The 16,488-nt window shown below is 40.0% G+C and overlaps 1 protein-coding gene across 1 annotated transcript; it reads left to right on the top strand.

Annotated features, from left to right (window-relative positions):
* The first annotated feature begins 4,622 nt into the window (after window positions 1-4,622).
* Window positions 4,623-14,746, top strand: LOC109479722 (sulfatase-modifying factor 2-like). The gene is made up of 7 exons (XM_019781711.1): window positions 4,623-4,649; window positions 6,336-6,462; window positions 7,225-7,269; window positions 8,118-8,324; window positions 13,160-13,244; window positions 13,774-13,939; window positions 14,476-14,746. The coding sequence occupies exons 3-7, from the start codon at window positions 7,237-7,239 to the stop codon at window positions 14,744-14,746; spliced, it is 762 nt and encodes a 253-aa protein (XP_019637270.1). The 5' UTR covers window positions 4,623-4,649; window positions 6,336-6,462; window positions 7,225-7,236.
* The last annotated feature ends 1,742 nt before the right edge of the window (window positions 14,747-16,488 follow it).

Here is a 16,488-nt window from a genome sequence, read left to right as displayed (position 1 = left end):
TCAGCATGTGTATTGAGAACGAGTATCTTCATAATTCTGCTGGCTGTTTGTAGAAGAACTGCACAATAAAACAGTTTCAATACCAACACGACTTAGCAGATAACACGTAATAAAGCCCACTTTTACGCAGATTGTAGCACTACGTAATGTTACACAAACTAACAGTAGATGTTTTAAGGAATTCACAGAAATGACAATGATAGATAATGTAACGCATATACATTATACAGCACAAAATAAAGAGTAACAGTAATGTAGTCGTCTTTGGCCGGGTATGGCAAGTTATAGTACGTACATGTATCGGTTCAATCTTTAACGGGTAAGTTGACAGCAACAAGCAAGATGCATAGGTTCTATTACATTTGTAGCTCACTTGCGTCTAGATTTGGGACGAACCCATGTTACATTTAATAAGTCATTTTTCGTCACAGTTTTTCATGTAGTGGTTACTTCGACAGCCTTTCCGCTGACGCAAACATACTAGTTTGGGGTTCCACAGTTCTTACAACGTTAGCGCTTGAAGTGGTGTTTTCCAAGTTTGTTGGTCTGGTGATGTTGTCTTTGTTGGCTTGTTGTCTGTCATTTCCCTCCATTTTTATGTTTGGTCGGCCCGTCCTTTCGATGGGTTGGGTTAGCTTCACAAATCTCGGCTTCGCTAAGATCCGTTCCTTCCCGTACGTAGTGGTCGCTCCATTAGCGCTAGTGCAGCCACATTTGAATGTGTAAAACTTAATGTCTACAGTCCCGTTTTGATTCGTTCATCAAAGTAGATTTTACTAAGGTATGACTTTACTAACTGATTGTGGAAGTACTAGTACTTAGTACTGATGTAAACAAGAAACAATATACGCGCTCTGGTTGAGTTACAGTAATGGCATTTACATGAAACAAGGTGCTAATAGCCACTAGTCGGTGACGCGTCAGCAGCCCCATGATTGGTCCCCGCTAGAAATCTACTGGATGTCATATAGTGTACACGGGAGGGGATGGCAAAATTGCATTTAAAATTTTATGTTTTGTACAAGAAATATGTATTTTGAAAGATAGATATAAAAAGTGAAGATGAAAGTGCGCAGATAAAGTTTGGGATTTTATTTAAGTATTGTACGTATTTTGATGTACGGAATACTAAATCGATTAACTTACCAAATCGAGTGAACCAGTAATGATTTTCTCTGATCATGATAACTGAGTTAGGACTAGCAAGTTGAAAGTAGACTACAAAAAGAAATAAAAGATCTTGCAACTGCTTGATGATCTTACAATTTTGCCTCGCCCAATTAGCTGCAGTATCGTTATCAATCGCTATAAAATGCCGTGCGCTATTCGTCGTATGAAGAGCACAGGTGGCCAATCTTTCTGACCAATAGCACGCCAGGATTTTCATCGATTGACCAATCGCGGGGAAGTATATTTTACCTGTATTTCACCTGTGCTGAGCACACATATGTTTATCAGGCTTGCAAGTCCTTTTTCTGCCATTCTCGGCTGATTCAACATGGAAGGCGGACTTGCAGGCGGACCTGTAGCCACCCACTCGTCTAACCCCAGCGTCTACTCGTACTCTAGCCTGGTATCCAATCTTACGTGATTGGGGGTATCATTGGATGTTCGGGCAGGTTGTGCCTTCGGGGGCTCTAATAGCTTCCCCCGCCCAGTGCAACAGTCCGTCCCGGTAGGAGTGTTACGCTAATAAGCTATGTATGGTTTCCCCCAACACGTGGGAGGGCTAATCTCGTGAAATATACACCGGGAAACCTATGTGAGGCGGGCGGGACAGAGCTCTTTCGGCCCCGACCACGAAGCAGACTGGATACCAGGCTACTCGTACTCGTGCCAACCACTCCCACAAATACAAAACACTTCGACCAACGTGTGACACTGCAAAATACTAGTATGCATACTACGCCAGAACCAATCCAAGCAGAGGTTGGGTTTTGGGTTATTTTTGGCGTGTTTTTAGACTTTTTTATCGTTTTTTTTTTTTGCACTGGAATTTTTCCTTCACCCAACCCAAGAAAAATTCCAGTGACAAAAAGAAACCCCGATAAAAAAAGTCTAAAAACACGTCAAAAATAACCCCAAACCCAACCTCTGCTTGGAGAGTACCAGAACCATCCCTGAGTGGAACAACCTCTCGCCATGTATACCATGTTAGACATATGTAGGTAAGGTTGTTACTTTACAGAGCTTTCCTCATATTCCTGTGTCAGTTTAATTACCTACTAGTAGTTGTTTTGGTGAAAGACAAGTTTCGTTAATGTTGCCTTCATAATTTAGCAGTATCAAATTGTTATTGTACCATGTTCTTTTCATAGGAGTGGCTACAAAAGGCTTTGGTTCTCACTAAGTCTTTATTTTTCGTGTATTTTGCTTCTATTTTAGTACAAGAGTGGCCACCTTGTCCTAGAATAGTGTCCAAATATATGAATACACGGGCTTTAATTGCTTTGAGTGCAAAGTCATTTTTCTTGTAGTTGTAATGAAGGTAAGTGCATGGTACTCTCCAAGCAGAGGTTTGGGTTTGGGGGGGAAGGTATTTTTAGCGTGTTTTTTGGCTTTTTTATGGGGGTTTATCTTTTGCACTGAATTTTTTTTCCACCGAACCAAGGGTGGTGAGAAACCCCGATAAAAATTAATTAAAAGCCTAAAAACACGCTAAAAATACTCCCAAAACCCAAACCTCTGCTTCGGAAAAGTAAGTGCAGGGGTATTTGGGGATTCCTGGCTGGAATTGAATAAAAGTTTTTAAATGCCGAATACATCCTGAGCTACACACTGTATTGTAGATTTGTCTACATTTGATGCAAAATAAATTTGAAAGAGTATTGTAGTTTTTATTTCACATAGAATTAGGAAAGGCATGAGGAGTATAGAATATTCAAATCAATATATAAACAGTCTTGTATTCATTGCTGTTGGCAAAGGGGCGCCGCATGACTTATATATGGATTTCCATGATTCAAACACGTGCCCCCTTCCCCTTGGTCCCAGCTGTTTCAAAGATCACAATGACGTGTCAATGGTACATATATAAGCCAGCATGCCTGAAAACTAGATGTACCAGAAAAATAGTTGTGACCAGTAGGACATGGAGGGTAAAGTTAGGATGCCTTCTTTAAACATTTTGTTGTGTTTTGTGTTTATTTTTCTGTGCGGTGCGATGGGACAGCAGAAGAAGAAACTCCCGCCTGGTTTTGTCAAAGTCGTGAACGTTACTGAAGGTGAGTTGCCGTAAAAATATCCTTTCACTAATCCTGTAAACTGGAGCATGCCTAGTCTCCACCAGACTTCTTTTGCTGGGTGAATAATTTCAATAAATCGTAGAAATCGGCCTAAAAAGGGTATTAATTGGCCAGAGAAGGTAGCCGGCCAGAGAAGCTCCATTTCCCCATTTCTCCATTTCCCCATTTCTCAATTTTCTCGGCGGGGAAATGGAGCTTCTCTGGCCGGCTATCTTCTCTGGCCAATTAATACCCTTTTAGGCCGATTTCTACGATTTATTCACCCCGCAAAAGAAGTCTGGTGGAGACCATTGCATGCCTACCCGTAAGTTATTGCAGTTCTGTACTGGTTCATAAATTTCGTTTTTATTGCTGGACAAGTCAGCACTAGAGGTACAGGCGTTTTGCAATTAGTATAGTATATTTTTCACTGCACAAATTCAGTTTACACAATTTAGGTCAAAGAAAGTCCAACAAGTCATAAAACGCACTGCACTATTTCAAAACATCTACATGGATGGAGTAAAATTCCCGTGCGGTGCAAGCAATAATATCGTCATCAAAATGTTATATTTACATAGGTGTTGTTGATATTTTGATTCCACAGGTTCAAACGTGACCAGGTTTGACCAGATGGTTGAAATAAAAGACGGGAAGTACTGGGTGGGCACGGATGACGAGAAGGCGCCCGACACGGAGAGACCTCGCCGGAAGACTCATCTGAAGGCTTTCCGGGTAGACCTGTATCCCGTAACCAACGAGCAGTTTCTGTGAGTAATGTAGTGTCGATTTAGACTCGGTGTAGACCCGATGTAGACCTGTATCCCGTCACCAACCAACAGTTTCTGTGAGTAGTGTAGTGTCGATTTAGACTAGACTCAGTGTAGACCTGTATCCCGACATCAACCAACAGTTTCTGTGAGTAGTGTAGACTCGGTGTAGACTCGGTGTAGACTCCGTGTAGACCTGTACTGGCGCGTCACCAACCAACAGTTTCTGAGTAGTGTAGTGTCGATTTAGACTCTGTGTAGACTCAGTGTAGATCTGTATCCCGTAACCACCCAACAGTTTCTGTGAGTAGTAGAGACTCAAGTGTAGACCTGCATGTATCCCGTAACCAACGAACAGTTTCTGTGAGTAGTGTAGACTCGGTGTAGACTCCGTGTAGTCCTGTAATGGCGCGTCACCAACGAACAGTTTCTGAGTAGTGTAGTGTCGATTTAGACTCGGTGTAGACTCAGTGTAGACCTGTACGTATCCCGTAACTAACGAACAGTTTCTGTGAGTAGTGTAGACTCGGTGTAGACTCCGTGTAGACCTGTACTGGCGCGTCACCAACGAACAGTTTCTGAGTAGTGTAGTGTCGATTTAGACTCGGTGTAGACCCAGTGTAGACCTGTATCCCGTCACCAACCAACAGTTTCTGTGAGTAGTGTAGACTCAAGTGTAGATCTGTATCCCGTCACCACCGAACAGTTTCTGTGAGTAGTGTAGACGCGGTGTAGACCCAGTATAGACCTATATCCCTTCACAAATCAAAAACGATTTGCATTGTGTCTGTGAATACGGTATAGTGTCGATCGTTTTGCGATGATTTTGTAACTTAAGCAAGTACGTACGGTGTAGTTTCAATGCAGACCTATCTGTAGTGTAGTGTGGCCTAACGTTGACCTGTAATGTGATGAAGTTGATGAAAGCTCTTTGGTGCAACCGGCTGTAACAAACTCAATATCTTTGAGTAGTACTGGTGTAGGCTCATTTAATCGGACATTCTTGTGTCTATATACTAGTAGTAAATTGTTCTAACCGTCTTACCACTGACTATTTAGCCACCAATAGTGTGAAAGATCTGTGAAAGACTACATGTGCTGGTGTTCGCCAATGCAGTAACGGCCTTAAACTTGTAAGAAAATGTAGAATATTGTGATACTTTACAACGTTAACGTTCTTCATTTCAGGCATAACGAGATGATAAGCCCATTATTGAGCAGCAATCGATATAATATCCCCAAAGGGCTGGATCTAAGTGTGCAGAAAATTTCTAATTACCCGCAGCATCTGTGACACATTTGATTGGTCGTCTCGTTAAACCGGATGTATTAAGGAAAGTCGTTATTTTGAGAGGCACTCGATAAACAAATGATAATCTTATTAAGCGGGACAATGGGACCACTTAACGGTTCAAATCTACACAAACTAGTGTTTTTATAGACTTATAACTGACGTAATTTAGCGTTTGAATTTGCCTTTGAATACAGTAAATGTTTCTCTCTCTATATATATATATATACACACAAACTACAAAATAATGTAGTGTTTTCCTAGACTTATAACTGACAGTAAGTCAGCGTTTGAATTTTCCTTTGAATAAATATGTTTCTACACAAACGAATGTTTTCATAGACTTATAACTGACAGCAGTCAGCGTTTGAATTTTCCTTTAAAATGTTTCTATACAAACTAGTGTTTTCATAGACTTATAACTGACAGTAATTTAGCGTTTAAATTTGCCTTTAAAATGTTTCTATACAAACGAATGTTTTCATAGACTTATAACTGACAGTAATTTAGCGTTTGAATTTGCCTTTAAAATGTTTCTATACGAACTAGTGTTTTCATAGACTTATAACTGACAACATTCAGCGTTTGAATTTTCCTTTAAAATGTTTCTATACAAACTAGTGTTTTCATAGACTTATAACTGACAGTAATTTAGCGTTTGAATTTGCCTTTAAAATGTTTCTATACGAACTAGTGTTTTCATAGACTTATAACTGACAACAGTCGTTTGAATTTGCCTTTGAAGAAATGTTCCTGTCTGCTTGAACATTACTGTTAGGCCAGCACAGCATTGAATCACTGTGGGCTCAAATTGAGTTAAGAGCCGGAAAAAATATGAAAATATTTGTTACCAACACATGTAAAAGGCTCGATGATTTTAAGGGGTGTCAAAAGAGGAGTAATTCTAACACGATTTTATTTTTGTGATTTCCTTCTTTAATTTTATTTTGGGCATATTACCTTGGAAAGAAGTAAAGGACAATCTAGGACTTTATTGATATGATTTTGGGGGCCACATTGCTCAGTTTCTTGTTGCTCTTTGACTCGCAGAAAATTCATCAGGTCGAAAGGAAAACGTTTCAAGACGGACTCAGAAAAGATCGGGTGGAGTTACGTGTTTCAGGATTTAGTGTCTGAAGAGGTGAAGCAGAATTTTACGGTAGAAAACGTTACACAGGTGAGAAATACACTTCTTCTCGTTTTGATTAGTACAATGCAAGTAAAACCGATCTGTGTAGGTAATGCACAGTAACCGGACTCCTCTAAAAAAATGCGGCACGCAGATGACTTATTACCTTCGCCAAGAAGGTTATGTTTTCATGGGCGTTCGTGTGTCTGTGTGTTTATGTGTGTGTGAACACGATAACTTGAGAAGGCCTTGATGGATTGTCTTGATATTTGGTAGATGGGTAGGTTTTGATGAGACCTCAAAATGATAAGATTTTGGGCCACCTGGCCGCTTGTCATGGTACTGCAGCAGAACATGTTTTGATATCTCGTGATCTATATAGTGACCTATATATGTTAGGGTCACAAATTTTACGTGGTAGATAGCTCTTGTGATGGGGATGGAATGACATGAGTTTGAGCCCTCTAGCTGCTTGCTCTTCAACTGCAGGGGCGTTAAATATGTTGATGGATCGTTATGATAAAGGCTTATATCATTTGGCGAAGGTATGTGATCGTGGAACTCTAGTAATTTTCCTGTGGCAAATGATTTGCAAACATGAACTTGTAAGTCCGGATAGTACCTTCCATATCAACAAGCTATGCTGACATCGTTTTGTAGGAGTAATAGCATATATACGGGTCACTTACATTTTAGTACGACTTCGGCGTTCTTTTGCGACATTTGCAAGGTGTACAAAGAAAATGCCAAACAAAAACAAAAACCACTGACATTCGTGATAACTTGTTCTATATTTTGGTAACATTGCAGCTCGCCCCGTGGATGTTACCCATACGTTATGCCATGTGGAGTCAGGTAAGGCTTCGGACTTTTTTCAGTAAAAAAATATTTTTCATTGGAAGACAGAAAAGCAGTGTGGACCGTCTCTTCCGAAGTTGCATGCATGTTTTCTTTCGCAAATAAGAAGTTCATTATGATGTACTAAGACAAAACTCGAAGGAAGGTAAAAAAAAAGTTTGAAATCTCCAGGCAGCTTTTGAGAGTGAAAAGTGTTAGTATATTGTCCAGTCAGTAGTTATGTAGAACTCCTCCGCATTATCATGTAAGTCATATTCCATGTGTATTATCTCAGCCATTAGTAAAATTAGAGTTAGCGCCCATCCTCCGGAAATAGAGAGAGGCCGGTATGGAAGACTACCTGTATGTGAAAGAACCGTATATTGTAGTGCAAAGGCTGTGGAAGACGAAATACATTTTATTTTAAACTGTTCATTCCATAACAACGCTCGAAATGAGTTGACTATTCAAACTTCTACAATCTACCCCAATTTCCCAAAACCCACAAATTTTGGAAAAAGTGGGACATAATTACGTCTTCCATGGTTTACAGAAGAGAAGTCAAACCCTTCAGACATAGTTTTACTACCTTTATCATGTAGACTTTGGTTATTTTATATTCTATTTCATGTTTTGTAATTTGCAATTAGCCTCAGGGCACGAATTTGCAATAAACTTTTCAATTTATTTTTGATATCACCTTTACAAAATAGTCTAGTGGTGCGTGCTAGCTAGTTTCGATACCTAGAGCTTTTAACCAAAAAGTAGACGTTAGATCATAGAGTAGAAATCAGCTAGATATGTAGTAACATACATTGTACCTGTTACAATGGTTGTGCAATGAAGTTTGACTTTGAAATCTTCAGCCGGCAGGACCAAGATCAAACATCAATGACAAGCTACAACACCCTGTCGTGCACGTGCGGTGGACCGATGCGGCGGCGTACTGCTACTGGGCGGGCAAGCGCCTCCCCACCGAGGAGGAGTGGGAGGTGGCCGCGAAGGGAGGGCTAGACGGGAGGAAACTGCCCTGGGGAGGCCGCTACTCACCGCAAAGGCTGAACATCTGGCAGGTACGGTTCTGTATCTGTAGCTGTATAGCCGGTATAACCTAATCTCCAAGCAGATCCCTCTCGGTGGCAAAAAGACAGTATCAAATTGGCCAGGCAGTATCCATTAGCCAGAGAAGCTCCGCGGCCACCGACGGGTGGGGATCAGGACAAAAAAAAAAACGGCCATATATAAAAAGGTAACGATCATTCCCCACAACCTCTGCTTGGAGAGTAGGTATAACCGCCTTTCGGCGTAACACACCAGCTGGGCACACCGGTTGGGCCTGCATGATTACTATTATACTATTATTTGTTTATACCGGTCTTTGTTTGCATCTGTATCTATTTATTTTATCTATCTATCTTTTTTTTTGGACTGAGAGATCGTAACGTTTTCTGTCGACAGGGCGTCCCTGAGTCGCCTCTACCAGGTTCCAAAGGCGGCTGGAAATGATAGAAACTGGCCAAATATTCCGCTAATACAATACCAGCTTGCCACTTAATAGACTGTTTTGTACATCGGTAGTCTGGTAGTGGCTATTCTGACAGTCCCTAGCCCCCAGCTGTGACAGAAAACTCGCTTCCTTACCATTTACCGTAACGCAAGGTGTTGAGCTACGGTAAACGTGTTAGTAAACAAAGTTGTCGAACGAAAAAGAAATTGTCGTGCAACTGTCTTATTTGTCTTTTTATGTCCCCAACTCCTAAAAATTGACGGAGTGACGAATGTCTAGGGGACATCCAAAAATTGCCTGAAATTAGGCATAAGGTAGAGTGACTGTACAGCGGTCCGATGAAAGCATATAAGGGAAAATTACACAGAGGATACTGTGGTTTCATGTAATTAAGTGCGACAAATACATGTGTTTTTTCAAACTCTATTCCATTTGAAGTAATCATAGGATCTTTCTTGTGGAATTCTAGTACTATATGTGTAACAACTGTCCATATTTCATATTTACGCAACAGAAAACTGGGGTTTCTTGTGATATGACATAAATTATGATAATGAGCAATATGGCGCTGTAGTTGAGAGAATGGTTTAGGGCTGTAGCAGCGGCTCCGCTGACAAGGTTTTAATGTTAAACGCGTGAATGATTCTGATAGAAGATAAGTATATAGTCCTGACTCATGGAACACTGTCTTGTTTATAATTTTGTCCCCGACTACTCCAATTACCCTGGCGGAGTATAAGGGACTTCAAAAATTGCCTAAAAAATTGGTTTTGAGGTAAGGTAACAATCGGCACAATGAAAACCTTTACTAAAAATTGAAAACCGAGGACTGTGGTTTGTGTTGTAGAAAAACAACAAAATAAAGATTCTCAGTCGCTATCGTCCATTTTGGTAATGCCAAAATATGTTAGTGTCATGCTGGTACTAAGTATTAAACAACTGTGCATATTTAGCATTTACCTAAAAGTAAACAGGAACTTTTCTTCGTTATTACATAAATTATGATAATGAGCAGTATGGGGCTGTAGTTGCTAAACAACTCGACGATTAGTTTGCAGTGGAAGACGATATACTAGGCGCAGTGGTTTTGTGACATTTAATTGTAATTTGTAGTGAGCCTTTCCTGCTCTCTTGCGCGAAGTATTAAACTTAAAAAACATACCACTGGAAAGGCATACATGTATACAATGCCAGGCACATGTATTGGATTTCCTAGTTTTGTGTAATACTAGACCTTTCCTTTATTTATTATCTACCCCTTCCGAGGAAGGGGTATTCAAAAATTTTTGATATTTGGTATGTAGGTAATCTAAAATTTAAAGGTACTGCAACTTTGACTTTGCAACTGAGGATCGACCAATGAGAAATGAGCAACTTACTTTTTGTGGGCACACAGTAGAATAGATTGTTCAAAATAAGGAACTAAACCATTTTTATACATTATTTAGAAAATTTAGATATCCGTGCATTGAACATAAACTCGTCCACTGAAATAAAGTAACAATGTCTCTTTATTTCATGAAAATGAAGTGCCTTTTTGCAAATTGAATAAATTATGATAATGAGCAACATGGCTACCGTCGCTTTATGCTTTGAGCATGCAAGAAGTGAGTGCAAATGATTACAATATACATTTGTATTATGATATACGAGTATATATGTTGGATACAAGAAATTTCTTTTGTTCCTTATCTACCCCTTGAAAGGGGTATCCAAAAATTCCTGATATTTGGTAGGTAAGTAATCTAAAATTTAAGGTACTGCAACTCAATCATTGCTGGAGCTGAGAAACTTTCTATGAATGAACTATTTGTTTTTGTGGGCGTTCAGTATAATATTATTTGTATAGAAAATGAACTAAAACATTTTGATACATTTATTAGGAAAACGTACAAATTATGTTAATCATCGCAACACTGACTGAAAAGTATACATAAATTAGTACTCCCTGAACTAAAGATAAGCGTTTTTCGCAAACCGCATAAATTATGATAATGAGCAATATGGCGCATTGTCACGAACGGTTAGTTACCAGGCTCCGCCCTGCCCCAAGGTATGCCTGGTCTTCAGGATCGGATCTGGTCAAAGATCCATCGGGAGTGTACCCTGGAAGGCCAGAGTACAGCGGGTCGCGGCTGATTTCTTATCGGCCCGCCAAGCACATATACCCGCGAAACACGATCCAGCCGGCCAGGGTAGTTAGCGCCACTGAAGGTCAGATACTCGTGTGCTATTACTTCTTTGGTTCTAGAAACTCCCTGAGCAAGCGGCTCAAGGGAGGACAAAAATTTGTAAACATATTATATTACTCTGTAATAAGTCAATACACTGTGAAGACACGTTTACTAGAGAGAAAAAACATATCCACACTGTGCTGATCTGATTTCATGGCATTTTTTTTCTAAGGACGTCTTTCACACAAAATTTTTAGAAGGTTTCTCCCTTTTGAAGACTACAAATGCATACTTTTCATATTCCTGTCAACTTACAAGTGTATGTATAAATTCATCTTTCAATTCCATGTCGTTGAACATCCATTTTTCGAAAATGCATAAATTATGATAATCACGGGACAAGTAAAACGTTTTATAATACATCTATTTTGAAAACTCATTTCTGACTAGTAGTAACTAATCTTTCTTCATTTCTAGAACCCCCTGAGCAAGCGGCTCGAGGGGTGACAAAAATTATCACTAACTATAGGTTAATGATGTTAAGAATACGTAGCAAAGTCCTGACGGCTTTTGGATTTTACATACCCAAAATGTGCTGATTTAATTTTCTGGTCTTAACAGCAAGAAAACGTATCTTTCATGCTGACATTTTACGGTTTCTTCGCATTTGAAGACTGCAATTGCATATTTTTCATATTCACATCAAGCTACTAGGGCATATATCAATTCATCTTTCATTAAAATGGCGTTGATTAACCATTTTTGGACAATGCATAAATTATGATAATCATAAACATGGCGCTGTACTTTGAAGCTTTAGCATGTTGATATTTTGAATATTTGGGAAACTAATATAGTCATTACAGTTCGGAGATATAAGAGATGAACATTCATTTCATTACTGTACATTATTGCAACTCTTGAAAATTGATACACAGCTCTATATAGCTTGCATACCACCATAATACACTGTGATACCCTACCTACCTACCTACCTAATCCCTCGACCGACCTGGTCGTCGGGGGGACAAGGCAGAGTTTCCCTCCGGTCCGCCGCAGCCAGCAGCTCCGGGACGTTTAGTGATGTCCATTCCTTTATGTTGTCCAACCAAGTTTTCCTTTGTCGCCCCCGTTTGCGACCTCCCTCGAGCGTACCTTGGAGGATTGTTTTAGCCAGGCTGGTGTGTCTTGTTATGTGGCCAAACCGTTGGAGTTTCCTCCTCCTTACTGTTGTCAACAGTGGTTCCTGGGGACCAACAAGGCTCTGAACTAGTTCCCTCACGTATTTGTTGGTCTTGTGGTCCTTGTACGAGATTTGCAGGAGTCTCCGCAGACATTTTGTCTCAAATGACTGGATTTTCCTTTCTGTCTCTGCCAACAGTGTCCAGGTTTCACACCCATACAACAGGATGGTCACTACCAGTGCTTTGTAGAGCTTGTACACGTGATACTAGCCACCAAAGCTGAGGACGGCAGAGTTTGCGTTACACAGACTGACCAAGGATGTATAAAACCCTTCTTGCTGTGAAAAACGCTTCTTTTATTTTTAAATTCTCCCTGCGAGCATGCGGCTCTCGGGAGGACAAAAATTAATAAACAAGTAATGGCGTTAAAAAAAACACCAAGGCGACAAGTTAAAAAGCCCTCCTGGTGTCATGTATACGTGTATTCCATACTTTTATTTTTGGCTGTAAGGAAAAAAAAGCGACATAACAAAGAAACGAATATCACCAATACTAAATGTATTACTTTGTATCATTTAAGACGAAAAATAAATAATGATTCGCTATCTTTTTGGCGTCGTAATTGTCATAGTTTTGTCTTTTTTAGCCAATGTATAAAAAATACATAAATTATGATAATTTTAGCTGCATATGCAGTACTACTTACCACCGCTAGGTGTCAAACCTCTTACACTGTTGCAGATGTTCGTGTGCTGTCAAATAAATTCAAAGCAGCTTCAAGCTGTCTTTTCGGGTCTTTTGGCGTAGCGCTCAACTCGGAACCAAGAGGTTTCGGGTTCGAGTCCTGACATGCCACCGATCTTGTGCCCTTTTTGGGAAAGGCACTTTACACGACTTTCCTCGCCTAGCTCAGGTGAAAATGAGCATTGTATTGTCCCGTGTTGGTGGCGGCATTAATATAACAACTTGAGTGTGCCATCATCACGTCTTGTGACTACATGTTGGAATATATTTTAAAAAACTGTATTTTCTTTTATATGCAGGGCTCGTTCCCAGACAACAACACTCTTGAAGATGGGCACTTCTCGACGTCATCCGTTCTGTCGTTCCCAGAGCAGAATGATTACGGTGGGCCGTGACGTCATCTTACATGTAGTCTCGATATTCAGACCAACCTCAAAGCAGAATGCAATGTGTGTGTGTGTGCAGGAGTTTGGTATCGTTTTTTTTTTGTACAAAAAAGAAAGAGAGAAAGGTGCTAGTATATATAACACACAGACACAAACAGACAGAGACAAAGGCGTCATACACACACACATGCACATACAGAGCGGACAATAGTTCTGCAAATTTGAAATTGTCTGCCTTTGTCTATTTTCCAGAGGATCCTAGAATCAAATAGGATGTTTCTTTGTCCAAAAGTTAAGCCGACTTTCTAAAATTCAACCTTCCCCATCTTTGTTTATTGATATCTCAAGTTGAAATAATTTGCACATCTGTATTTTTCAAACCTATTTGTAGCTTGGTTACCAAATCTATTATAGCTCCCGAGTATAGTATTTGTAATAGTATTTACGGAGAGGATGTAGGGCCTATAATAGGTTTGGTAACCAGGCTAATCGTCAAAGTTGAGAATTTTTTTCTCATTGAAACGCAGGTATGTATGACGTAGTGGGGAACGTGTGGGAATGGACCAGCTCCCAATACGTCCCACCGGGCATGCGCAAAGAGGAGGCAGATGAGAGGAAGTACGTGTTGAGGGGAGGGTCATGGCTCGACTCTAAGGACGGATCATTCAACTACAGGGTTCAGGTCACTACCAGGTACGGATTATAGAGAATGTAGAATGTTTTATTTAAAAACTCAAACAATACACAATACACCCTGACAACAGACTCGCAGGCAACCTTACTGGATGCCTGAATTGCTCTGTGGTCAACACAAAATATCGGTAAAATATGCTTTTAAAAGTTATTATTGTTAAAACATTTTTGATTATTATTAAAACATCATTGCTAAATCTATATTAATTGTAAATATTCCTCTGCTTTAGACATCTTAAGATAGAGACGGGAAAGAACCCAACACACATTGTATTGCATTTTCATGACTCATGTATATTATTGTAGGAACTTGTATTTCATGTTAACAATTGTTCGACTTTGTAATTTGTATTGCACTGTATTCATATTGTTGTGTTTGGGAGGACAACTTGTAAAGGTGTCAATACACCTGTTTTGTCCTCCCTTCCACTTGTATGTTTGTACTCGTGGTGAATTCTAATAAACAATAAACAGTTATGCATCTTTGGTTTTACACTCTGTTTGAAAACTCGATTGATTTTTGTTAAATTCTGCAGGAAAGCACAAGCATCTGACATCGGTTGCGACCACGTGGGTTTTCGCTGCGCCCAGTCGGTGGTGCCGACATCTAGCGACAAGGTGCGGTACGTCAGCAAGGTCAACCTGACCAATCAGGCCAAGAGGCCAAAGGTCAGGCACCTGAAGGACCAGAAGAAGAAAAAGAGACCGCCGCCGCCCCCTACCCCGGCGCCACGACGGACCAACACCCCCCGACCCAGGGGGAAACCGAGGAAGAGCAAGAGGGGGAAGAGAAACGACGAATTGTAGCCTGCAGAAGTCAACAATACCTCTTCCAGCTTAATTCAAATTCAAACTTTATTCATCAATTTGGAAGTCCTTAGAATTAGACTGAATTGCGTTGATTGTACAATTTTGCCGATTATAAAAACACAGTACTGTTAATAAGCAACATATCATCAGTTAAAAAGATATTGCATTACATAATCGAGGAAATATAGTAAAAGTGCATGGACGACGTAATGGACACACAGTGATAAAAGTACGTAATATGATTACAGTATAAGAAATGCATTTCAAGAAGTTCCTTTTGCTTGTTCAATGCTTTGTAAAGTGCATCGTGAGTAACTTACTTGTTACCATAACATGTACAAAATCCGCTACGTATATCATTTAATGTGATGATATTGTAAAGCCGTGCAAAGAAAAAAGTTTTCCTTGACGCCCTGACGACACGAAACATGGTAGTTATATGCGATTTTGTTGGACTTCCCTCTAGCTACAGGTATAGTCTGGGTACCATCCGGATTTTCGCTACAATTGTAGCGAAAATCCGGATGATACCCAGGCTATCTAGCTAGTCTTCAGCTTCTGTGGACTATATCAATTACAATGAACATTTGCATAGCCCAAGTGCGTCCCAATTACGTATATACTGTCAAGGTAATAACCTGCTCATTGTATATCTACTACCATTCAATAACAACAAACTGTTAGCAACTTGATACATATGCCAAGAAAGGCCAATGTTATTCTGCACTGTACATTACGTATATGTATATAATAGCTTGGCGCTTAGTCTGTTTTATCCCCAAATGATATTTCGCAAAAACCATGAATAAACCGTGAATTTAGAATTAGAAATCTGATATCTTTGCAATATTTGCCTGTGTATAGTTAGTCTTAACATTTAGTGGAGCGGAATTAACATAAACAAACGTTTACGATCTTTTATAATCGTCTGTGAAATTTGTAGGGTTTCAAAATAAATGCATTAAAACGTTCTAGTTCCTTTTCAAACAAATCATTGTAATGTGTGCCTTTCTAGTCTTTGGACAGGAACTTGAAATAAACTTTGCCACGATCGTTCAGCAAATATTACTATATTATCAAGAAAACAACGATATCAAATATAGACCATTTTCCGAAACTTTTTTTTCAAATTGAATTTTAACGTTACATCTTCAGCACAGCAAAGCTGTTATGTAAATGAGAGATGTGATACGTTGTTCGTCGTCGAAGTTTGCATGAGTCTCACGTGTCTTACCTGGTGACCTTTACCCCCGGAAGCGTCTCCGGAAGTCGACCAGCGCACAGGTACCGTCGCTAGTGTGATCATTCCGCCAACCAATAATATGCGTACATTTCTGTTCGATCCCTGCTTATTTGATGAAATTTCGTACGTTGATGAGTGATTGACAGGTGTCATTAATCTTAGGCCAATAGAATTATATGGCTCACAATGTACACGGAGTTTTGATTGGCACTACTTTTTCTACATCCGGAGCTATTCGGCGATAGCACTCGAGCACTTATTTGTTTCACGTCGTCTCATTGGACTGTCCATCGTTAATTGCTTCATTCCGGCCAATGGCAGACAAGATTGCACAGAGTGGGGTGATGACGTTGCAGTGGCGGAGTAGTATGAAGAGTGGGCGTGATCCGTCACGGACCTCACATCCACTTCTTCCATAGATTGTGGGTAAGTAGGGAGGGGTCGCTCATTAAGGGCTTCGATTCGTCGCTTTTGCGTGATTTTAACAGGGCTAAAA

The sequence above is a fragment of the Branchiostoma belcheri genome, unplaced genomic scaffold, assembly GCF_001625305.1.
Source record: "Branchiostoma belcheri isolate BF01 breed outbred unplaced genomic scaffold, Haploidv18h27 scaffold5, whole genome shotgun sequence".
NCBI lineage: Eukaryota > Metazoa > Chordata > Leptocardii > Amphioxiformes > Branchiostomatidae > Branchiostoma > Branchiostoma belcheri.
The sequence above is the reverse complement of the archived record's forward strand: the minus strand, read 5'-3'. Positions and strand labels throughout refer to the sequence as shown.